Source organism: Prunus dulcis, chromosome 5 (assembly GCF_902201215.1).
Source record: "Prunus dulcis chromosome 5, ALMONDv2, whole genome shotgun sequence".
NCBI classification, from domain to species: domain Eukaryota; kingdom Viridiplantae; phylum Streptophyta; class Magnoliopsida; order Rosales; family Rosaceae; genus Prunus; species Prunus dulcis.
The window spans coordinates 11,316,880-11,339,814 of NC_047654.1; the positions used below are offsets into that span (position 1 = coordinate 11,316,880).

Genomic DNA, 22,935 nt, shown 5'->3' on the forward strand with positions numbered 1-22,935 from the left:
GGGACTTTCAACTCACTTAACCGCCCCTTTACCCGCCAAAACCCTCGTCTCTGACCAGACTCTAAAACAATGGCGATCAATCTTCTTCTTATTACTTTGCTCTGCATTCTCATCTCAACCGTTGTTTCACAGCCTGGCTCTCCTCCATTTCCTCAAGAACTCATCAATGCCATCATCGTCCCCACTCCTTCACCTTCTTCTTCTTCAATCCCTCCAACCCCAACACCCTCAATCCCACAGACTCCTCTTGTCCCTGCTCTCTTTGTCATCGGCGACTCCTCTGTCGACTGTGGCAACAACAATTTCCTCGGAACTTTCGCTCGTGCTGACCACCTTCCCTACGGTCGAGACTTCGATACCCACCAACCCACTGGGAGGTTCTGTAATGGCAGAATCCCTGTTGATTATCTTGGTAAATGTTGCTTCTTTAAACACCCTTTTCTTGCTTTGATGGGTTGTTTCTGTGTTCTTGGTTCTTTTCATGTCGATGATTTTTCTGGTTGGCTCTTTTTGTCTTTCACGTCAGAATTCTTCTTTAAATTTCCAAGAAATGTAGAGGTTCAGTGAAGCTTTTGGTTTTCTTGGAACCCCCAAAATGGAAGAAATCTAAAGTTCACGGATTTTACCAACCAATTTCTTCATTTATTGAAGGATTGAGTTCTGAACGTGTTTTCTTGAACCAGAATTCAGGATAAAATCTAAATTTTGAATGTTGAGAATCTGTAGCACGTTTCTTTCAATGGCGTGTGTGTTTGATGAAACTGGCTTAGTTATTAAACTCTCTCACAAGGGTTTTTTGTGTGGAATTTTTCTATCAGCACTTCGTCTCGGGCTGCCTTTTGTACCGAGTTATCTTGGGCAGAATGGAAGAGTGGAAGGTATGATTCAGGGATTGAATTATGCATCAGCTGGTGCTGGAATCATATTCACCAGTGGTTCGGAATTGGTATGTTTCAAATTTTCCCCTTAGTTGATTGATAATATTGCACCAGAAAGTAACAGAAATGTATTAATTTTGATATTGAACCAGAAGGCTTTTAAGCCTTTCAATTGCTGTTAGCTTTGCAATATAAGCTCTTCATTTAATATGGTTTGATTGGGTATTTAAGGCTTCTTGATTTTGAATGACTTCGACTCTGCTGGGCTATTCCAACTATCAACCGTTACTGATGTAAAGTTTTCTACAGGGTCAACATGTTTCCTTCACCCAGCAAGTTCAGCAGTTTACAGATACCTACCAGCAGTTTATATTAAGTTTGGGCGAGCAAGCTGCTATTGATCTTATCTCGAATTCAGTGCTTTACATTTCAATTGGAATCAATGACTATATACATTACTATTTGCGTAATGTATCTAACGTGCAAAATCTGTATCTACCGTGGAGTTTCAATCAGTTTTTAGCATCTACATTGAGGCAGGAAATTAAGGTGATCTCCTAACCCTACTGATTTAACATATTCTCGTCATTATATAATGATGGTTTCTAAAATAGCTTCCCAATACGGAGTCTAACTGATTACTTAGAGATCTTGGTTTACTTTGATGGTGCAGAACTTGTACAGCATAAATGTCATGAAGGTGGTTGTGATAGGGCTGGCACCTATAGGCTGCGCTCCTCACTACTTATCTCAGTACAGAATGAAGGATGGACAGTGTGTTGAGGAGATAAACGACACGGTGATGGAGTTCAACTTTGTGATGAGGTATATGATTGAGGAGCTACGCGAAGAGCTTCCTGATTCCAACATCATCTTCTGTGATGTGTTTGAAGGTTCGATGGATATAATAAAAAACTCTGAACATCATGGTGAGAGGTTTTCTAAATTTCTTTTTCCCCTGTTACCAAATCTGTTAGTGGTGTCCACATCTAATGCAGTGTGAATTATGATCATGTTCAGGTTTGAATGCCACAGCTGATGCTTGCTGTGGGTTGGGGGAGTACAAGGGTTTTGTCATGTGCTTATCACCAGAAATGGCTTGCAGTAATGCTTCTAACCATATCTGGTGGGATCAATTCCATCCAACTGATGCAGTCAATGCCATCCTGGCTGATAATGTGTGGAATGGCCTGCACACAAAAATGTGCTATCCCATGAACTTGGAGGAAATGGTAGCGTTTGACTCCTAAAGATTGGATGGAGAATCTGAGGAAATAGTTGTATGCTATATAAACAGAGATTCGACGGAGAAGACTAAAGCGTATCATGCACGCATGTCACCCCTGCTTGGAAACATGACTGAGATTGTGAATTTGATGTTACATTTCACTATAGAGGTGACATTGCCAAATTGTTGCCTGATGTCTGTTGGCAAATAAAAGTGCATTGTAATTTTGTGTTTTTCTGGTTTATGCAATGAGATCCAATTTAGAGGTAGTTGCTAGTTTCATCTTCAATGTCTCGTCTCAGCACAAAACTAGGAAAAGCACTTGTGATATCCCTGCAACGAATATCAACTTCTATTTAGCTTGTGTTGATCATAAATTTACAGGATGGCAACCAAATTGAAATTGAAAAATAGATATTGTTTTGAGTTTTTTTATTCAGTACAAATCGTTTTGAGGTTTTCACTGGTTGATATGTGAAAAGTATCAGATGAAAAACAGAAGGCTGGGACTATAAGCAAAAGAGGAATTACTTCAGGTATGGAACTGTCATGTTCTTCAATAAGGACGGATTTCGATCCACGAGTTCCCTCCACTCTTCCAGATCAATCTTTCCATCTCCATTTAAATCTGCTTCCTCAAATGTCTATGGAGTTTCAAAGCAAAAGATGTACTCAGTTGACACATGACTAGGCGGATTACATGTAGCACCATCTTGCATGCCTTACCTTATCAATAATGGCTTCCACAATGTCATCACAAAGGATCAAGTCTGACTCCTTGAGAAGCGCTAAAACCATCTCTTTCACCTTCAAACACTACTTCAATTAAATGCTTGGATTTGAAATAAGCTTTAATGGATCTTCCCAAGGTGTCTATGTTAATCATTGCGTTAAAAAAATAATGATTGCCTATGTTTAGGACATGACAAGAACTAGGATTTGAAAGTGACCCTTTACCTCTTCACGTTCGATGAAGCCCGTCTGCCATATATCGTATAACTGAAATGCAACTGCCACATATTCTGTCAAAGTTTTAGTATAATCTTTACACATATAAGCCGGTTCAAATAAAAATGTACAGGATTGCTTACATGCAGCTTTTTCTGCTTGGGGTGCTTCTGGGTGGAACACATTTAGACATCGAATAAACTCTTCAAATTCTATTACCCCGTCATGTTTCGAGTCAAACATATAGAAGATCTATTAGGATAAGCAAGGTCAAGATAAGTTGTCCCCCAAAAACCACAGAGAATGTAAGAATGGCAGTAAAAAAAGATCAGCATTCCAAATTTTAAGAAAAGCTACAAGTTACAATTTAAGTGTTACTTTCTTTCCCAAGTGCCAAAAAACTCGAAACCGACTTCAGGAAGCTCACCCTATCTGCAAATAGATTTTTTTTTAGCTGTTCCTGAATAAACCTAGCTGAAACTCTTCCTGCAAACGAAGTGTAGAACGATAACATAACACCAAATAATAGCTTTATAATATGTTCAAGCTTCATGTATCGATTCGAAACTAGAACCGATTTTTCAGTAATGGAACAGCAAGATGTTCAGCTACATGTAAACTTACTTTGCTTATAAGCCCATCATCAACTATAGAATTGCTTAGCTTCCTGAACAACTCATACAGAGTTTTAATATCAGTTATCTTAACTGCAAATACCAAAAATCTAAGTTATCAGAGTCATGAGGCGAAACCTAAAACAGAAAACGGCACCATAAAACAAGTAAATGAAAACAAAATGAAGCTTACAACATGTTTGAGCAGCAAGAACATCTGCATTGGCACATTGACGCCGCTGCTTCATGCAGACACAGCCCATCTAATCAGTCTATGTGAACAAAAATTGTCTTCTTTGAGGAGAGTAAGTGTATATATATATATATCATATCATAAGTGTTATCCAATAGAAGGTATATAACTTTCAATGTGAGAGCCTGTTGGGTTTTTGTAGTTGCCTCTAAAGAGGGTTAAGTTAAGGTCACATTTTATAACTTCATAACCGTCACAATTGTTTTCACGAGGAAGCATGTTCCAGCAGAACATTTTTTCCTATTGTTTCTCTCAGACCCTAGAAAAACTAGAAAAAGGTTTTACCTTTGAAACTTACTTCTTAAGCTAAGGTCAGGCGATCGCCAATGACTATTTGGTCTATTTTGTTGGGGGAAGTTCTGCGTCTCGAATCCGAATTTAAATCTTATAAACAACAGTTGTTAGTCAAACGAAAAAGTAAATAAATCTGAGGCTAAGGTTCATTCACTATTTTGTATGGTCCATGTGGAAATAAATTTCTGGTTAATTGTATGATGATGTTCCGTGTACGGGTACGTAGATGCTAATTTGACACACACCGAATAATTCTATAACATCTGCTTACAGAATTGGTTTGTTCCCTCGGTTGGTTTCCGTGATGGACTTAATGTCTTCATGTTCTAACTTCTACAATTTGGAAGAATTTGGAACTTGTGATAAGCAGGTGCACATGCCTTGACTGAAGATTTAGACTGTAAAAAAAAATATATTCCATAATCACGGCCATGGTTTCTTCCATATGAATTTGGAATCTGGTTCTTATTTTTCCTGGTAGAAGCGGCTAGGAATGGAAACTTATTCAGTTAAGGACTAAAAGTTCCTCTTTAAGACATTCCTTTAACCATGATAAGTTAAATATTGGCAGAAATTTGGAGGTATTGGGCAGAAATCTTGTCAATCTCAAGAAATGTCAACGTAGAGCAGCAGTGAATCAACCATTGATTGATGTGAGTTTCACAATAAATCAACAAATCAACCATTAATTGATGTGAGTTTCGCAATAAATTGCATCATAGCTTTTTCGAGCATGTAATTAACGAATTCTTACAAAACTTTAGGAAGAATAGAAAAACATGTTGCTAAGTAGAGTTGTACCAAATTCGGGTATTTTCCACCTGAACAGAAAAAATTTGCTCCAACGACAAAAAGAAAAAGAAAATATGTTGCAATTGCCACACAAGTAATGCTATTTAGACACATAAGGTGGTCAACTAATGTGGTCAATTTTGTGTGTCTAATTAGCATTACTCTTCACGAAAAGAGAGTTTGGAAACAATGATCCTGCCAAATAAAGGGGAAAAGGGGGAAAGAATATAAACATTCTAAACTAAAATTTACACTGTGTACAAATTAAACAGTTAAATTACATAATACATTGAACCACTAGAGTGTTTGCTGAGTGAGGCCTTTATTACCGAAAACTTTGTAGAAAACATACCACGCGATGCTTGATCTCAATTGGGGCTATGCTAAGGGGTGCAGTCTCAATATTTTGTTTGGTTCCTTTCCTCTTCTATGTGCCATGCTTTACACAGGCTGCTTACTTGATGTGTCCGTCGTCTGAGGCGAAAAACATTGGCACTGTCTATCTTTGTAATACTATTATATCTAATCTCGAACTTCAGTTTTGAGCACAAAGCTGGGAAATTGTATGGTTATGTCCCTAGAAAATTGAAACCAAATTTAGAACCATGTAACTTTGAGGAAATGTGTTCTGGATTAGCACATTGAGTTAGTTGAAATTAAGAAAGCAATTTTCATTTTGAAGCCTTGGAAAGAGCAGAGAGTTATATAAGTTGTGCCTTCATGAGACAACTAGGATTCTGCATTGTTAAACTCTTTAGCAAATGAGATTTCTTGTTTCAATGTATTGTCATCTGCTAACTATATTTAACCAATCACAATCAAATTAAGCAAACATCGACGCAGGAAACGAGTGCTGGTGAGATTAATAGGCTTTTGGGACTCACTTTAGATATGGAAGAGTCATATTCTTTATTAGAGATGGATGTTTTGCTACAAATTCTTTCCACTCTTCTTGATCGATTTTCCCATCCCCTTTGAAATCTGCCTCCACCATTGTCTTTAGAGAAGAAACACAAGGAATGGTTAGATAGAACAATGAGTAACACAGAACATATATAACAAAGTGTAGAATAATCAAAACCTTATCTACAATTGAGTCAATAACATCATCGGAAAGTTCCAGATCTGATTCACTCAATAGGGCTGACACCATCTCCTTCACCTGCCATGGAAACATTACCCACAACATGCATAGAGAGGTAGAAAGCATCAGAATTGCAGAAGTTTCTTTCTTTAATAGATAAATAAAAGATGTGGAAATATAAAACTGATTATATTTTGCACAAGCTACAGTTGATACTAAAGAAATACTATGGGACATCTTGATATAGCCTACATATAATGAGCATGGGAGAATCACAATAACACATGAAAACTTTGTTCACATACATTGACAATGCCATTTAACTTGATCTAAAAAAGATGCATTGCTTAATCATTAACCAATAGCAAGAGTAAGAACAGTCAAGCACAATAGTTGTGCTCAATTAACTACAATAAGGAAAAGTGACCAAGATGAAAATTGCAGGGGATTCACCTCATCACGCTCAATGTAGCCGGTCTGTCGTAGATCATACAATCTGAATGCAACTGCAAAGAATATACTTTAAAGAGTTTAGTAATCATAAATATGCTGGATTTTGTAGTTGAAAATAGCACAAAGAGAAGGAAATCACGATCTTCAGTCATGACAAATACATCATACATGATATTTTTTCTGCTTCGGAAGCATTTGGGTGAAAAATACTTAATGACCGAACAAACTCTCCAAATTCAATAACCCCATTACGCTTGATGTCAAACAAGTCAAATACCTGCAATGAGAATATGCACATTGTTAGAAAAACATCACAAATTCTCAATCGGGTTCAGTTTGTTATTTTGAATATAATTCTAGTGGAAACTTTCTTATTGTTTACTTTACATATCTCTGCTACATGGTTTGCGTTATTTGTATTGGCGAAAAGCCTGGTTTTCTTTTTCTTTTTGTATGAAAGGTCAAAGTTCATAAAATCCTCACACACTTGACTGTAGCATGCAGCATTTGATCCAAAGTACAAATTCACAAACACAAACTTGAAGAAAATTAAGTAATAATATAGGTTGCACTCACCCTATCCGCAAAAAGATTCTGTTTACTGCTGCTCTGAAATAGTGCAAGTTGGAATTCTTCCTGTTCATATCATGTCAAAGATTTAGTGCAAGCCATTTAAGAAAATGAAACAGTTAAGATTCTATTTTGAGTCTGCAAAAATTTCAGATTGCAGATCAAACACTAAGCCATCTCAAGTAATATGTCAGAAGATTGAAAATGCAACCTCAGCTAGAAATACCTTGTGTAGAAGAAGACCATCTTTAATTATGGAACTGCTTAGTTTCTTAAACAGATCATACAAGGCCTCCACTTCATTTACTGTAACTGTTAAATAATTGAAGCACCAAAATTTAGAAATTTGAGCTTAATCCATACAAACACTAGCAATTAGCAAAGCAAATACACAAAAAATTTCAAACAGTAAGCATATGGTGAGTCAGTGATGGCGGTACTATGTGGTGAACCTTGCATCTATGCAACCATCACAGCAGGTGAAAGAGGGAGGAATTCTATGATAACACAATAAAAAGAAGCTAACTAACATTAATAGTAAAGTAATAAACATCAGGCAATAGCACCGCAGTAGCAGAGTTTGTGTTTTGGCAGCTGCAATATTGCCTAGCATGACCAAGGTGCCAGAAATGACATGGCACTGCCTTGGAAGAACTTTAACATGTGAATATAAAGGCGCAGACATAGTATATACTTCCTCCTCCCAAGTCACAAAGCGAGAGGTTAGAAGAGGAAGGACAATCAGTAATAGAAAACTATATGCACAGCACGGTATCAACACGATGGCTTCATATACAATGCCAGAAATAATTATTGGAGCATGCAGGCAACTCAATCAACATAAATTTGTTAAAGTTCCACAACAAGTGAAAAACTGTGCCAAGTAATTCGAGCAACTATCAAGTCTACTACTTACAAGCAGTTTCTGAAGCAAGAATAGTAGGGTCCTCATACCCAAGTCTATGTCTATCAACTTTGGAACCCATCAAGCAAAGGCAGTGCAGGAAACGACGCATGGTCCAATATAAGATTATCAAATGTTTGATCTGCCAGAATCCAACGAAAAATGCATCAAATTAATAGGTATTATGAGCAGCAATTTCATCCCATCCCAGCAGAGAAAGGATAACACCACCAAGAAAATGGAGACTGAGCCACAAACTTTCCATGCTGAAATAAAAAATTAAACTACGGTCATGATTTAAACAATCAATTTAGGATCAAATCCAGCAAATGTAGACAATATTTTAGACACCCATCTGCGCAAAATGGGTGTCAATAGTTAGTTAGTAAGCACTGTTTCATAGCCAGGGTCCATAGCAAATGGTCATGATCTGGATACCAGTACTTTTTGGTGGGAATAAAATATATCAATTATCAATGGCATACTGCAACCATTTGTACAGGGATTACTAGATGAGATCTATCCAGCAATAAAAATTGAAAAAAAGCACTAATAATAGAACTGTTCCATTAATCCATGAAACATAAAAACAAAGTTTTTACCTTGCAGAGCCAAGCTGCAAAAACATTCAGAAAAAGTCAACCTGCAGAGCAAAACAGCAGTGTCTGCTTTCTTATCAAGATTTCCACCCTCCAAACTCAAGCAAAAACAAACTATTTCCAAAATATCATTACATCTTTCTGAAAAACAATGAAAATGAAAGAAACCCAACATCTACCTAAGTTGACCTCAGCCAGCACACAAGAGCAGCATGCAAATTAAACCAGTTTCCCCCACCTCCCCACTAAAACTCCCAAAAGAGAAAAAAAGGAAAGTAACACTAGAAAAAAGAGATATATGACAGAGAAAGAAGTGTAATTTTGTTTGGGTTTGAGAAAACTGACCTGGGTTAGTGGGTGTTGGTGCTCTTAAGCTTTAAAAGGAGTTGATGATGATAAAGCTATGCACTTTCCTTCAAAACTATATCTTCCACTTTTTAGTCTCCTTTGACACAGAACTAGTCCATCTTTCTTCCATTTTTTATTGGCATATTCTGCTCCTGACTTTGGTGTCAGATGATATTAAAATATTCAAGCAATCGCTTTCTGCTACCATCATTTTCTGAATTTGCCTCCATTATTTTCTAGATTTCTTTCCCTTTCGTTTGTTTTTGTTATGGTTTGTTTGCCACGTGCATTCTATACGCGCAGGGGCGGTTGTTGTAGATCACACACAGGCACAGCAGACAGCACATAGTTGACAATCACTTGGGAAAAAATCTATAATCTCTGGTTACCATTGTTATTGGTTTTGTTTTATTAATATGTGACTCGTCAGCAGCAGTGAGCTTTGAATCTACGTGCTTTTCCAAAAAGAAGTTCAAAGAAGAGAGCTGTTGGATATTGAACATTTCCCCACGTCCCTCGTGGAAACTGTTTTGTTTAATCACAACATTGAGAAGTATAATCCTATACGGACGAGCTTCCCATGGATCTTGCTCAAGCTTGTCATATAATGCCACATCTTAACTTCCACAATTGACAAAGAAACGAAAATTTCCATGAGACAAGGGAATAAATTATCATATCCCTTGCTTTCTATCTCACTCATTACACTAGCTACGCATGTGCCAATTGGTTTTCTTTTTTCTTTTATTTTTAGAATTAAGAAAAGATGTGTAATTATGTTTCATAAAAGTAAGACCTATTATTTGATTTTGTTTTGTTTTTTTAATTTTTTAATATAAAAAAATGTAAATTTACCACATTAACCTCATTTAATTAATAATTTCAATTCTTAATGTTTGCATTAATTAATGGTATTTTTCGGTATATATAGATGATATGTATATATGCTTTTTTTACATAGATTAAATATTGTATTACGAGTGCCTACACCTCCTATTTGTCTCTCTCTCATTACGCTAGCTAACACGTAATGAGAGAAGAAATATAGATGACCCCTTCGTGATAACAAAAAAATCCTCTACCTTTTCTAGGATAATGAACATTTATCCTTAGACTCAAGGCAAGAGTAAACTTACCTCTTTTTGTTGACTAAAACTTCATAACACACTCTTTGTGTTTATTTCTTTGACCACATTGGCATCCTATGAGAGAGATATCCACATAATGTGTATGTCTCGTAATAAAAGGACGGTATCGTGAGAATGTGAATGAGTGAGCGCGGTCCAGTTTGGTTCGGTTTTCATCTCACACCGAAATTATAATTGATACCATTTAACTAGTGTGGTTCGGTTTGGTTTTGGTAAAACAAATTTAAGAAATCGATCGGTTCGATTTAAACCAATTTCGATGCAGTTTTTGGTTTTTTCAATTTTGGACCAAATGTTTTTTTTTCTATTACCAAATTACAACTAATATTTTATTTGGCCTTAAAAAATCACAAATTACTCAATTTCATGCAAAGAGAGATGATTGGGCCTAAAAAATAAAGGTGCTTTGAAATTGGACTTGGGGAAATATTAGTTATGAGATTATAAATTTAGTATTGGACTTAAATAATTTTTAAAAAATAAAAAAATACACAGTTAGTCCAGTCCGATCTAATTTTGTAAGGTGTGAAATCGACACCGAAACCGATTTGAACAGTCCAGTCCAATTCGGTGCCAGTTTGTTGACTTGTTAGTCAACATACTTTTCTTTTAAAGTTTTTTTCTTTCGGTGTTTCTGTTTTCCGGTCTCGACGCCCACTCTTAGTAAAAAATCCCACATTGGAAAGTTAAGAAACCTAGTAAGAGTTTATAAGGAGTTGAGTTTCTCCCCAATTACCAATTGATTTTGGAGTAGGACCTCAACTTCCTTTATAGTATCAAAACAAGACTTCATGTGTTGGGCCTAACGACTACACATACTCCCACGTCACCCAATATGTGTTGTACACGTGTTAGGTTTGAAAATTTGTCACACGTACAGGGGCGTGTGAGAATGAGAAGGTAAAAAGTTTCACATTGGAAAGTTGAGAAACCTAGCAAGAGCTTATAAGGAGTTGGGCTACTCCCCCTCATTGCCAATTGATTTTGGGGAGGAAAGTTGAGAAACCTAGCAAAAGCTTATAAGGAGTTGTGCTACTTTCTCCCATTGCCAATTGATTTTGGAGTGAAACCTCAACTTCTGAAGGTAAGTCACATCATAGGATGGATGTGAGAAATAACCACACAATGTGTATTTTTAGTAATAGGAGGATAACCTATAGATCACGTGGAAGTAAAAGAAAAAAATAGATATTTAGCCATATACCCATTTTTAGCACTAATAATATAGATAAACTCTACATTATTTAATTTCTATAAACAAACCCAAAAAATGACAGCTGACCCTATTGAATTTAATTTTGATTATTAAATTACTTTGATACCTTATTCAGTGTTTTGAGTTTTTTTATGAGGTTTTGGGGTTGGGTTTGTTTTAAGAAATGAATGGCAGTTTTGTAATTTAAAAGAAGTTAAAAGGCTTTTTGTTACGTGGTAAATGAGATTTGGGTGTGTTTCTAAAATCCATTTCATATAGGGTTTTTTTATAATTTGGACTCCTATATTGGGTATAATAGTGAATCTCTCGATAAAAAATTCATATGGAATTATCTTGGGCCTTGGGCCTGAAAAAAAGATAATAGGAGGCTACTGGGCTTATAGACGACAATTATTTTGGGCCGTCTCCGCACGTTGGGTCTAACAGCGCTTCCAAAGTTTCCGAGTTAACTCGCTGGTGTTGATCATTCGCAGCGCTCTCTCCCAGAGATACGCAGAAATGGTGGTCTTTCTCTTTTCCAGGTAATCTCTTCCCCTCGTTGTTCTGGTTTCCTTGTTACCCGTTTTGACCTTTGCGATTCTAGTTATTTAAATCGCCAGACGGTTGAATTCAACAAGATCAGATTTTTTTTTTTTAATAATTAAATTAAATTTCTTATTTTGCATAATAATTATTGTTTTGTTAGGTTTTAATTTGAGGAGCATGTTCTTTGGAGACGCAATGGAAGTGGATTTAGTTACAAGCAGCGTACAAGAGGGAGGTGCTTTTGGAGTTACTGATACTTATAGCAATGTATGCTTCAAGATCATTTTCATTGAGCTGTAGCACGTAGCTTCTATGTCATTGAAGCTTATTTTTTATTATGTAGCTTGAATTTGTTGAATGAATGATTATATATGGAAAATGCGTTTCTCTTTTTGAAGAGGTGTGGTGAATGGTTGAACCATTTTCATCTAATAAGTCAGACATTTGAAGCTCTAAATAAATGTGTGCACTTTGACTTGCTTATTATTGTATTACTTGTGGATATGCAAGTTTAAGTTTGGTTGCTTGGTTTGCTATCATTTTGGGATCAAATTTTTTGTATGTATTTAATGTGCAGGATAATCCTAATTTCGAGGGCGAAACATGTGGGATATGCATGGATGCTGTTATCGATAGGGGTGTTCTGGATTGCTGCCAGCACTGGTATGCGCTTAAGTGTCTGTCTTTGTGTGTGTATGTGGGTGAGAAAGAGAGATAGATAGAGAGAGATTTTAACAAGTTTTCATTTTTATTATAAAAGTATTCTGTTGCTACCTTGAACTCTTTCCTCTCCCTTTCTATTACTTAATTAAAGGGAAAAAAAATAGAGGAAGGAAATTGTTCAAATGTGCTCATAAGTTCTCCAGTAGTCATGTATGATGAAACCTACAAGGTGTATCAATATATTTAGAGGTTCATGTGAGGTGAAGTTATCCTTTGGTTAACACCCTTGTTGTGTAAGTATGGGGCTAAAATGAGAGAATGGGTTGCTTTCCATATGTTATATATATTTGACAGATGAAATTTGTATTATGGCAAGGGTTAACATTGATTTTTCAGGTTCTGTTTTGCATGCATTGACAATTGGGCTACCATTACAAACCTTTGCCCACTTTGCCAGAATGAATTTCAATTGATCACATGTGTTCCAGTGAGTGATGCAAATACACGATTCTTTGTTTTTCTTATCCTGGTTATAGTAGTAGTTCTGTTAGGTATGGGATAATATAATGGTATTGATATACAACTAGTTGCAAAGAACAATTGTTATTTTGATTTCTACAACTGGCTGCTTTCAATAGGTTTCTTTTTCTTGGCAAATGGAAATTTTATTTTTGAAGTTATCCTATTGTGATTTGATGCTGTTGCAAAGTGATCCTAAAGCATATGAGATCGGTTTGAATGTGAAGGTATATGATACTATTGGGAGCAGAGTGGACGAGGACTCACCTTACAGGTACTTTGGCAATTAACTATAAGATGTTTAAGTATATTGGTGTGGGTTCATTGTTTACATTTATACATGGGTTAGACTCATTATTTTGTGGTTTTTACTGCCGACACTATTATGTAGTCTTCTTATGAAATTGACATTCAAGATTCTGTCCAAGAAATTGCAATTAAGCCACTTATTTATTTATTATTTATTAATTTTTATTTTTATTGTGCCTTAGTTTCAGCATAGATTAATTTTTCCGTATTAATCTCTGCAGAGATGACGATTGGAGTATTGAAGGAAAGAATAACACCCTCTCATTTCCATCATACTATATTGATGAAAATGTAATCATCTTTACATGTTTTCTTCTTTTTAAGATCTTCTTGCAATTCTCATCTTTTCTTTCTAAGATTTTTGTTAAAATTACTGATATCAGATTCTTATTTACTCTATCATTTTGTAGGCAGTTATCTGCTTGGATGGAGATGGTTGCAAAATTCGAAGTGGCTTAGTGGCTATTGAGGATGATTCCAATCTTGATACATCAATTGCTTGTGATTCATGTGACTTATGGTAAACAATCAGTCAATGTGATATATAATAGTCAATGTGATATATAATCTTTGTCCGTATAGATAGATATATGATTTTATCACATATTGTTATTTTCTAATTGCTTTTTGATTTGAATGGAGACAGGTACCATGCTTTCTGTGTGGGATTTGATCCTGAGGGCACATCTGAGAGTACATGGTTATGCCCCAGGTAAGTTACATGGGGATCATTGTTTTGTTCATGGGTGTTGCATTGTTGGTTCTTTTGCTGAGTCTAAGCACTTTTTATGCGTGTTCCGAACCTTACCTCTAAGCTCAAAGTTGTTTAATGGAGATGAATAAGCTGTCGGTCCTTTCTGTGGAAGCTTTGTTCTTGTTATGAAATCTCTGTCTTGTCTTGAGTTTGTCAACCAATAAAATTAAACCGTCTGATTTACCACTTGAGGACAAAGAGAACCCTTTATGTATACAATTGCTGCCAAGTAACAATCCTACTAGGCTTGGACTGATTAGTGCAGCTTTGCTGATCTTTATTTATGCACCTCAGGATTAATAGAGATTTGAATGGAATACAAATTGCTCTGTTTTCCTAAAATCTTAGGTCTCCTCTTTTCATTTCTTTAATACACTGATACTTTTTAAATTAATCCTAAATTGTGTATTTTCTGTAGATGTGTAGTTGATGAAATCCCGAAAAAATCAGATACAGATTCAGTACAGAGGTCTAACAGCCAGTATGGCCCAGAAAACGCTAATCGTGAATCTTTAGATGAGGACAATATTTCTGGAAAGGTATCTGTAGCTGTGGCTGATAGTGGTGAGACGGCTGTTGTAGTCTCAATGGTTGGAGAAAATCAACGCATCGCGGAGCCAAGTAAGAGAGTTTTGCCAACCGTTGAAGTTGGCAAGGACCTGGAGTCTGAAACATTGGTATTGGCTTCTGAGGATAGCCACAAGTTGGCAAGGCCCCCCGGGGAAAGAACTATTACCCAGCCAGTGCTTGGAGCTCAGGCACTAGAACTATCCTTATCCTGCGATACCTCCAATGTACCTTCAAATTCTTTAGCGCAGCAGTTTAGGATGAGTACTGATGGATCAACCAATGAGCTTAGTAGTTTTGATTGCATCGGGAATCCTTCCGGAAAGTCTTTCGATGAACCACACATTAGTAACAAACTGACTTACAGTGATTCCAATATGGGTCTTGAACTTGGGTTATCTGTGGGCTCGTTTCTGTCTGGTAATTAACATTTTTTCCTTTTTAAAGCTTGATAATTTCATGATTAGGATAGCATAGAACTGAAGGGTATGCTTTACATGTTCAAGTTTATCTTATTTTTAATAATGTGCATCTAGCTGTTGAGCTGAATAATAATGGAACTGAAGATGTGAAGCATCACAATCCTAAAGAAGAATATTTGTCAAAAGGTATTAAGCTGTTTTAGTCATTAGTTGTCCTCTCTCTCTCTCTCTCTCTCTCTCTAGCACTATTTACACAACAGTCATTCATGTTCGTTGTTGAAATGTTTCCAGCTGCCATTCTTGTATCAAATCAAGAGACTGAAGATTTGAAGATTCACAATCCTTCAGAAGAATATTCGCCGATAGGTATGTGAAGCAGCATTAAATTGTTTATTCAACATTCACTCCTGCACATTGCTTAATTGCTGAAATGTTTACAGCCGATGAGATTCTACCAGATGCTAATTCGGATGCTCCTGGAATTGCTGTTGGTGGAAAGAGAAAGCATACTGATTGCAGGTCACATGTCATCCAACTATATCCGTTGATTCTTATACGGTTTTCAGCAATTAGTGCTCATAACTATGTTGCCTCAGGTTTTGTTACTGCTATCCTCATATCATAATCTGCCACCACTACACTGTAGTTTTCCTAATTCAAGTAGGATGCATTGTGTTTTTCTACCACCATCAATTCTATTCACTGAAGTTTTCGTGATTTATGTTGGATGTATTGTGTTTCTGGTCTCCATAAAAGTCCTTGGTTCATTCAGCTGGCTTGTTGATCCTGTAGTAGATATTGGGATCATAGGGAACATCTCTTCTTATCTTAACGATTCCATCAAGATGGTTACTATCTTGCTAATAACCACTGCATGATATGGTAGTTTCTAGATAAAACTGAACCAGGATATAGGGGTTCCAAATTATTGGATTATCCACATTAAACATGCATGCATGCAACACAAATTTTTAATTTCCTCAAAAGCCCATTTTTAGTTGCCCTTTCGTGCTAAACATCATCAGTAAAATATCAACAATACTTGTCTAAAAACATCAAGGAAATGTCAGCATAAGTAAATTCAACTGGTTGAACAAAAAATGCATGCTAATTTAAAGTGAGTTAACTATCTTTATGCTTGTATGCTAGCCACGTTTGTCTATTGTCATTTGCCTGAAAGATGTGTTTGTAGTTCAAATGGCAATTTGCTGTTGTTTTTTACATTCTTCATAGCAAGTAGAACAAAATTTCTGACTTTATTTTTCCTTGACTTTTTGAAATAATAGTGATGATGTTCATACCATTGTTGTTGATGATGGAGATACTAACCCTAAGATTGAGACCAAAGAGTCTGTTAAGAAAATCAGACATGAGGAGAAGACTCAACCAATTGCTTCCAATGACCAAGCCAAAGCATCTATACCAGATGACTCTAAAAACTGCTCTATCCTGACAGTAGTTCCTAAAGATAGCACGTTAACTTTTCATCCTGTTGAGGAGAACATCACTTCCGATATATTGAGCATTGTTCGAACTACAAACCGTAAATCTTCCAAGGGGCTTGCACGCCCTAATCCTGCTGATAATTCATCACAAGAGCAAGAAACTATGGCTGGTTTGAGAGTTAAAAAGATCATGAGGAGAGCTGCTGAGGACAAGGACTCATCCATGGTAGTTCAGACACTGAGAAAAGAAATAAGAGAAGCTGTCAGTAACAACTCTTCAAAAGATTTTGGCGCAAACCTTTTCAATCCAAAGCTTCTTGATGCCTTTCGGGCTGCCGTAGCAGGACCTAAAACGGAGCCTGTTAAGAAGTTATCACATTTGGCAGTGAAGACAAGGAAGGCAATGTTGCAGAAGGGGAAAGTACGTGAGAATCTAACAAAGAAAATTTATGGGACATCCAATGGAAGAAGAAAACGTGCATGGGACCGTGATCGTGAAATTGAATTTTGGAAGCATCGCTGCATAGGAACTACTGAGCCTGAAAAAATTGAAACTTTGAAGTCAGTTCTTGACCTTCTGAAAGGAAGATCAGAGGGTGCACACACAGAGCGGGAGTCTGATAGGCAGTCCACAAATCCAATTCTTTCCAGGTTGTATTTAGCAGATTCATCTCTACTTCCAAGAAAAGATGATATTAAGCCTCTCTTAGCTCTTAAAACTGCTGGTAATTCAGAGCAGAATGATAAACAACCAACCTTGATTGAAAAGTGTTCAAAGTCGTCTCTTAATGATTGTACTTCAAATTCCACAGAAACAGGTAAGGTTATATCAAAAGGTGGGATTCCTTCACTAGAGAAATATGGGAGTAAAAATAATGTTCCAAGCTCAGGGAATGGTGTTTCTTCTAGCAAAGTACATCAAGACAGACACGCGGAAGGGTCTTTGGTTTCTTCAGCTGGTGGTTCCAAATCTATAGCCAAGAGGGAAGTGGTTGAAAAACCTGAAGATATAAAAAGTGACAAAAGAAAATGGGCTTTAGAGGTTCTTGCCAGGAAAACAAGTGGTGCAGGCGGGAAAGCAGCAAATGAAAAACAGGAAGGCAACACTGTGCTCAAAGGAAATTACCCTTTGCTAGTACGTAATAGATTTTCATTTAAAACCTTTCATCTTTTCTGTTTGGTTATGCAGGTGATATATCATATTAAATTATGTTTTGTGGTTGCTTTGAGCAGGCTCAATTACCAATAGACATGAGACCAAATTTGGCACCCAGTCGTCATAATAAAATCCCCTTATCGGTGAGGCAGGTATGAGGTGTGTGTGTGTGTGCTTCTATTACATCTCTCCTTAGGTTACTCTTTGAGTTATTTTTAATATGCAAGGAGTGTGTTGCCTTCTGTTGGTCTTTGCAAAATAGAAAGGCAGAAGTTGTTTTAAATTTTCTTATGAAGAAATGGTAGAAAGCAACCTTTCCGCATTTTTGTTGTAATCTTGCATGGGGAATGATTCATGACACAACTGCGTTCACCACCATCTCAATCAAACCACAATGAATTCATTACCATCATTTTAAGTGCTACTGGTACTACGACCACACCAATGCGAACACCAGCATGACTACCTCAATTACCTATTTTAGTGACAGTGTTTGTCTGCTGAAAACTAACAAATTCATCCATATATGAAAATTCTAAAATAAAATCTCAATTCAGTTTAGGCTGCATTCTTGCATGGATAGATCTTTAGAGCTGGAACCCAAAGGCCACGATTATAGTCAACTATTTTCTTGGTTTATCTATCATGTATTATAATGTAGAGAATAGATCCATTCAAACAAAGGATATGTTAGTACAATTTATAAAGTTTGCTTTTTCAAACCATTTACTTGTTTAATTTTCATGAAACTGGAGGCTAATTGGTTGTTTGGACTTTGTTATAAACATCTGCTGTGCAGACACAGCTTTACCGTCTGACTGAGCACTTCTTGAGGAAAGCAAATCTTCCTGTGATCCGTAGAACTGCAGATACGGAGTTAGCTGTTGCAGATTCAATTAATATAGAAAAGGAGGTTGCTGATAGGTCAAATAGCAAGCTAGTGTATCTGAATCTATGTTCCCAGGAGATATTGCATCGTTCAGAAAATAGGAAGTCTAGTGGAGCCCCAGTACTTAGTTTAGCCCCAACTTCAGTCCTTGCTGAAAGATCAGAACAAGCTGCGAATGAACTTTCAACTGATCCTGTAATTGAAGCAGCACTGAGAAATGCCGGTCTTCTGTCTGATTCTCCTCCAAATAGTCCACATCCCAATATGGAAGTTCCAGTTGAAGAAGATGGTCCCTCATTAGATATCAGAGAGGAAGGGCCTGATAATGTATTTGAGATGGATTTTCATCCAGACCTGGACATATATGGGGATTTTGAGTATAATTTGGAAGATGAAGACTACATTGGTGCTGCTGCTACAAAAGTCTCTAATGCACAACCAGAAGAAGGGGCACCAAAATTGAAACTGGTTTTCTCTACACTTCAGTCTGAAAGATCTATTCATACTCTAGACCTTGAAAAGACTGAGAAGACTGAAGTACAAAAAGATTTTTCCAGCATGCTTGAGAATCCTACTTATTCAGGTTTGGAACATTCAACCACAGACGGGGGGACTGACGAGTCATGTGCTCCTTTGGAATCCTTATTCGGTAAAGAAGGTGAAGAGCTTTCTGTTGCAGAGTGTGAAGAATTATATGGACCTGATACAGAACCACTGATAAAGCAATTTCCAGGAGCATCAGAAAAGCAATCGGGATTACTTAATGAAGCTCTGGTTAAAGACAAAGATCCTAAAGAGAATGAAAATAATGAGCCAAAGCCAAACAAATCAATAAAAACATCTGGAATTGGTAATGAGAACAATGCACAAAATATGATGGTTGCCAGTGCTGGTTGCAACTCCTCTGGTGGTGAAGATTCAACGTACCATACCCAACCAGGTGGAAATGTTGAAAGTAAGGAGAAGAAGACCAGTATGGTCGCTAACAATCAGTCTAACAGCAGCAGTTCTGTATCTAAGAAGGTTTTCCCCAAGCCACTTACCCTGAAAACTTATCTTCCCTTTACGTTGATCTTAAAAGGATTTTATTATGCGTGATCTTAATGTAATTGACCTGGGAGAAAGAGGGTTTCTTCCCCAGTGTGTTATTTAAGCTAACCCATTGTTCCAATGCTTTACAGGTTGAAGCCTACATTAAAGAGCACATCAGACCGCTATGCAAGAGTGGCGTGATTACAACTGAACAATATAAGTGGGCTGCAGCCAAAACAACTGACAAAGTTATGAAATATCATTCTAAAGCCAAGAACGCAAACTTCCTAATTAAGGAAGGCGAGAAGGTGAAGAAGCTCGCAGAGCAGTACGTTGAGACAGTCCGACAGAAGGAAAAAACCGATCCTCTATAACGACAGTTATTTTCGGCTATAAGATTATTCAGAATTTCCACTCTTCTAATTGGTGTAATTTGTAGATAGGAGACATTGTATAAAAACATCCCCAACCCCATGCATTGTATAAGTTGATGAAGAAACTCGTGTTGGCATGTGTATCCTGGTGAATTTGCATATGCCTGAGCAAAAAGCGTATACAAGTATATCACAATTTATTGTGCATGGCATTTGGACCAAACTTGATACATATGCTACTCATTCCAAAGCAGAATCCATCACCTCACAAATGTTGAGGTTCTTTTGCTTGATTAAAAACGATGCAATCTTATGTGGAATGCTTAATAGATGAAGAGAAATCAGGTTCTGTGAATACATTACACCACCAAAATTGCCAATGAGAGCTCAAGTGGAGATCCTAAGTTGAAAATTTTTATGTAAGCAAAAGAAACACCACCAAAATTTGATACAAACAGACCTTGGAGCAAAAGGGCTCCAGACGCCACCAGTTGCAGCCCTCATCTAGGTGCTGTTTTCTTTCCAAATCCGTCCGGCAACCCGGAGCTTGAGCTGCTTCCTGTCTCCACCAGAGAAAAAAAGTGCCATGTTACGCTGGATTATGAGACCATCATGGCTATCCCTAACCTTCTGATCGCTATCACGTATGCTCCGAGGGGTTCCTTCCCATATTAGTTTCCTGCCATTTGCGCCCACCTCCAGTCTGTAACCAAATTTTCGTGCCTCAACGGCATCACCCATGAAACGAAGGAATGCAATGTAAACCGGAGCCATGCCAAGTAGGAAGGCTTCAAAGTGCAGGCAGAAGTACTGGCTGTAACAGTTAAAAACCTAACAAACATAAAGAACATGAAGGTGAGCATCTAAAAAAAACACACACACACATTGCATCAGTTACCAATCACCATAGATGCCACAAATTAGAGCCAACACATTTGGTAAATAGGCATCATTCTCAATGTCACATTCCAAAAAAAAAAATTCAAATTCAAAATATAACTTAGAGCATAAACAATCAACGCCTCCAAATCCAAACTCCACTTACCATAAGCATCCTTGCTGCATTGTCTACCTCACGGGGATTCGACTTAACATAGAGATGATTGAAGGTTGATCCAATGTGCATGTCAACCTTGTGATCTTCTCGTAGATGGCCAACCAAAAATGGAATATCCCCAACTACTGAGCACTCAGATCCAGGATATGGGCAATTGTATGGTCTAAAGTTACACTGAGCTTCATGTTTAAGTTTGTTGTCGTAAGGGAAGATCTCCATGCAGCCCAAAGAACAATACTTACAAGGAAGTTCTAGTGACTCTGCTACCTTCTCCAATGCCAGACATCTGATGTCTCCAAGTTCTTCTCTACAAGTCGGGCACCGGTTGTTCACCCTCAATTTGCAGATGGAGCACAGAGTGTGCCCATTTAGGCACTGCAGAAACAGAAACTTTGAAATCAACTAGTTCCAAACTTCTAAGTTCCAACCAATTTAAGCAGTGAATCAGACTGAAAACTCTAGTTGCAGGCTTAACATCTAGGAAATCAAAACATCATGAAACTCAAAGCAAACCCACAACTCAAAACATCATTTTAAACCAACTCCAAATAAAAAATCATGCCATAAAGACTGCTTCTTTATGAAGAATGAGATAATTACGAATTCAGGCTACATTCTAAGCCTTTATGCCCCAAACAGAATCAGACCCTGCATCAAGGAAATACCCACATCCTAGAATTACATTTCCCAGCCAACCAAAACTCATCATCTGAATTTCAACACCAAATTAAAATAAGCTCAATATATCAAAGTCACCCAAAAACAATCATAATCTTACCAAAAACAAAACTTAATGTGACCCCATTCTGATTAAATGTGACAACTAACACACACCTGGTGGATTGGTGGGAACATAAAGTTTGTGCAGACGGGGCATTGGAGAAGTTCATGGACACTTGTGGCCGGAGACAGAGCTTTGTTGTGAGACATGGCTGAGGCCACGACAAGATGGTGGTGATGGTGATGGCGACGGCGGCTGTGGTTAGAGTCTCCCTCGTAGATCCCATCACATGTTGTCAAACATTCAACAACACCAACATCCTCCATTGTAATAGCTGTTCATGCAGGTTTGAAGAAACCATAAAATAAAAAAACAGAAACAAGCACTGAATTTTTATTTTGTTCCTTTGTGTATGTGCTCTGGCAGTGGCAATGCTTGAATTGATAGCATCTAGAACGAAGTAAAGGGGCAGAGAGAGAGGAGAGACAGATGGGCAACCAAGGCTTCAAAGAAGTTGGCTGTCTTGGGAGCATTTGTTGAAGGAAACAGACAAGTCTCCATCGGTCCTTCCAAAAATATAATGCCAAAGGCAGTTAATGCTGAAAACAGAGGACCAACTGCACCTACTTAAAAATTGCTTCCCAACTGGGTAATTTCAGTGTGATCCTTGTATTTTCAAAATCTAACGTGGAAGTTTAATTATTTTTTAGGGAGATTCACTATTATACTCAATATAGGAGTTTAAATTATAAATATAAAAAACTTATATGAAATGGATTTTAGAAACACACTCAAAGCCCATTTACAACATAAAGGCTTTTAATTTCTTTTAAACTAGCCTCTTGACGCATGTGCCAATTGGTTTCCTTTTTTATTTTTTATTTTATTTTTAGAATTAAGACAAGATAACAAAGTAGTTATGTTCCATAAAAGTAGGACCTATCATCTGATTTTGTTTTTAATTTTAATAGGGTCAGCTGTCATTTTTTGGATTTTTTTTAGGTTCGTTTATAGATTTTAAATTGTGTAGAGTGTATCTATATTATTAGTGCTAAGAATGGGTATATGACTAAATATCTCTATTTTTTATTCATCCCCCCATATGTGAAGAATTTTGCATTTTGAAATTCTTATATAAATTTCCACAAAAAACAAATAAATTCTTATATTGGA

The 22,935-nt window shown here is 37.0% G+C and overlaps 4 protein-coding genes and 1 pseudogene across 12 annotated transcripts; 2 read left to right on the forward strand and 3 right to left on the reverse strand.

The window, feature by feature from the left end:
- Positions 1–39: 39 nt before the first annotated feature.
- LOC117627746 (GDSL esterase/lipase At1g71691) lies at positions 40–2,178 on the forward strand. Its single transcript, XM_034359976.1, has 5 exons — positions 40–412; positions 819–946; positions 1,188–1,427; positions 1,552–1,807; positions 1,899–2,178. Exons 1-5 carry the CDS (start codon positions 70–72, stop codon positions 2,126–2,128), a joined length of 1,197 nt encoding a protein of 398 aa, XP_034215867.1. The 5' UTR covers positions 40–69; the 3' UTR covers positions 2,129–2,178.
- Positions 1,537–4,054, reverse strand: LOC117627747 (annotated as a pseudogene).
- A 1,156-nt stretch (positions 4,055–5,210) lies between these two features.
- Positions 5,211–9,116, reverse strand: LOC117627562 (calcineurin B-like protein 7). Of its 7 annotated transcripts, none has more exons than XM_034359695.1 (10): positions 8,963–9,116; positions 8,621–8,661; positions 8,031–8,160; positions 7,341–7,426; positions 7,121–7,180; positions 6,713–6,821; positions 6,545–6,597; positions 6,089–6,169; positions 5,892–6,004; positions 5,211–5,584 (listed from the first exon to the last, which is right to left on the reverse strand). In XM_034359695.1, exons 3-10 carry the CDS (start codon positions 8,128–8,130, stop codon positions 5,530–5,532), a joined length of 657 nt encoding a protein of 218 aa, XP_034215586.1. In that variant the 5' UTR covers positions 8,131–8,160; positions 8,621–8,661; positions 8,963–9,116; the 3' UTR covers positions 5,211–5,529. The 7 variants fall into 7 exon arrangements, with proteins under 7 accessions (XP_034215586.1, XP_034215588.1, XP_034215593.1 ...); XM_034359697.1 differs by having other exon boundaries at positions 8,031–8,284; XM_034359702.1 differs by lacking the exon at positions 8,963–9,116 and adding an exon at positions 8,797–8,916 and having other exon boundaries at positions 8,621–8,634.
- Positions 9,117–11,765: 2,649 nt separating this feature from the next.
- Positions 11,766–20,214, forward strand: LOC117627328 (uncharacterized protein At4g10930). Of its 3 annotated transcripts, none has more exons than XM_034359363.1 (16): positions 11,766–11,850; positions 12,015–12,121; positions 12,432–12,517; positions 12,914–13,004; positions 13,264–13,310; positions 13,567–13,636; positions 13,756–13,865; positions 13,992–14,057; positions 14,518–15,086; positions 15,203–15,274; positions 15,380–15,454; positions 15,529–15,607; positions 16,375–17,668; positions 17,767–17,841; positions 18,489–19,601; positions 19,760–20,214. In XM_034359363.1, the coding sequence occupies exons 2-16, from the start codon at positions 12,032–12,034 to the stop codon at positions 19,982–19,984; spliced, it is 4,062 nt and encodes a 1,353-aa protein (XP_034215254.1). In that variant the 5' UTR covers positions 11,766–11,850; positions 12,015–12,031; the 3' UTR covers positions 19,985–20,214. The 3 variants fall into 3 exon arrangements, with proteins under 3 accessions (XP_034215254.1, XP_034215255.1, XP_034215256.1); XM_034359364.1 differs by having other exon boundaries at positions 13,760–13,865; positions 19,760–20,191; XM_034359365.1 differs by lacking the exon at positions 12,914–13,004 and having other exon boundaries at positions 13,760–13,865; positions 19,760–20,191.
- A 21-nt stretch (positions 20,215–20,235) lies between these two features.
- On the reverse strand, positions 20,236–22,384 carry LOC117627329 (E3 ubiquitin-protein ligase SINAT3-like). Its single transcript, XM_034359366.1, has 3 exons — positions 21,876–22,384; positions 21,030–21,416; positions 20,236–20,815 (listed from the first exon to the last, which is right to left on the reverse strand). The coding sequence occupies exons 1-3, from the start codon at positions 22,086–22,088 to the stop codon at positions 20,489–20,491; spliced, it is 927 nt and encodes a 308-aa protein (XP_034215257.1). The 5' UTR covers positions 22,089–22,384; the 3' UTR covers positions 20,236–20,488.
- Positions 22,385–22,935: the final 551 nt, after the last annotated feature.

Coding starts and splice junctions, on each gene's coding strand:
- LOC117627746 (XM_034359976.1), top strand. CDS start 70: ATGGCGATCAATCTTCTTCTTATTACTTTGCTCTGCATTCTCATCTCA. Junction 947..1,187: donor TCACCAGTGGTTCGGAATTG/GTATGTTTCAAA, acceptor AGTTTTCTACAG/GGTCAACATGTTTCCTTCAC. Junction 1,808..1,898: donor AAAAAACTCTGAACATCATG/GTGAGAGGTTTT, acceptor GATCATGTTCAG/GTTTGAATGCCACAGCTGAT.
- LOC117627562 (XM_034359701.1), bottom strand. CDS start 8,130: ATGCGTCGTTTCCTGCACTGCCTTTGCTTGATGGGTTCCAAAGTTGAT. Junction 7,181..7,340: donor ATGGTCTTCTTCTACACAAG/GTATTTCTAGCT, acceptor TGATATGAACAG/GAAGAATTCCAACTTGCACT. Junction 6,598..6,712: donor CGAAGCAGAAAAAATATCAT/GTATGATGTATT, acceptor TATTCTTTGCAG/TTGCATTCAGATTGTATGAT.
- LOC117627328 (XM_034359363.1), top strand. CDS start 12,032: ATGTTCTTTGGAGACGCAATGGAAGTGGATTTAGTTACAAGCAGCGTA. Junction 12,518..12,913: donor CTGGATTGCTGCCAGCACTG/GTATGCGCTTAA, acceptor TTGATTTTTCAG/GTTCTGTTTTGCATGCATTG. Junction 15,275..15,379: donor AGAAGAATATTTGTCAAAAG/GTATTAAGCTGT, acceptor AAATGTTTCCAG/CTGCCATTCTTGTATCAAAT.
- LOC117627329 (XM_034359366.1), bottom strand. CDS start 22,088: ATGGAGGATGTTGGTGTTGTTGAATGTTTGACAACATGTGATGGGATC. Junction 21,417..21,875: donor TGTTCCCACCAATCCACCAG/GTGTGTGTTAGT, acceptor CTGTTTCTGCAG/TGCCTAAATGGGCACACTCT. Junction 20,816..21,029: donor ATGCAGCAAGGATGCTTATG/GTAAGTGGAGTT, acceptor TATGTTTGTTAG/GTTTTTAACTGTTACAGCCA.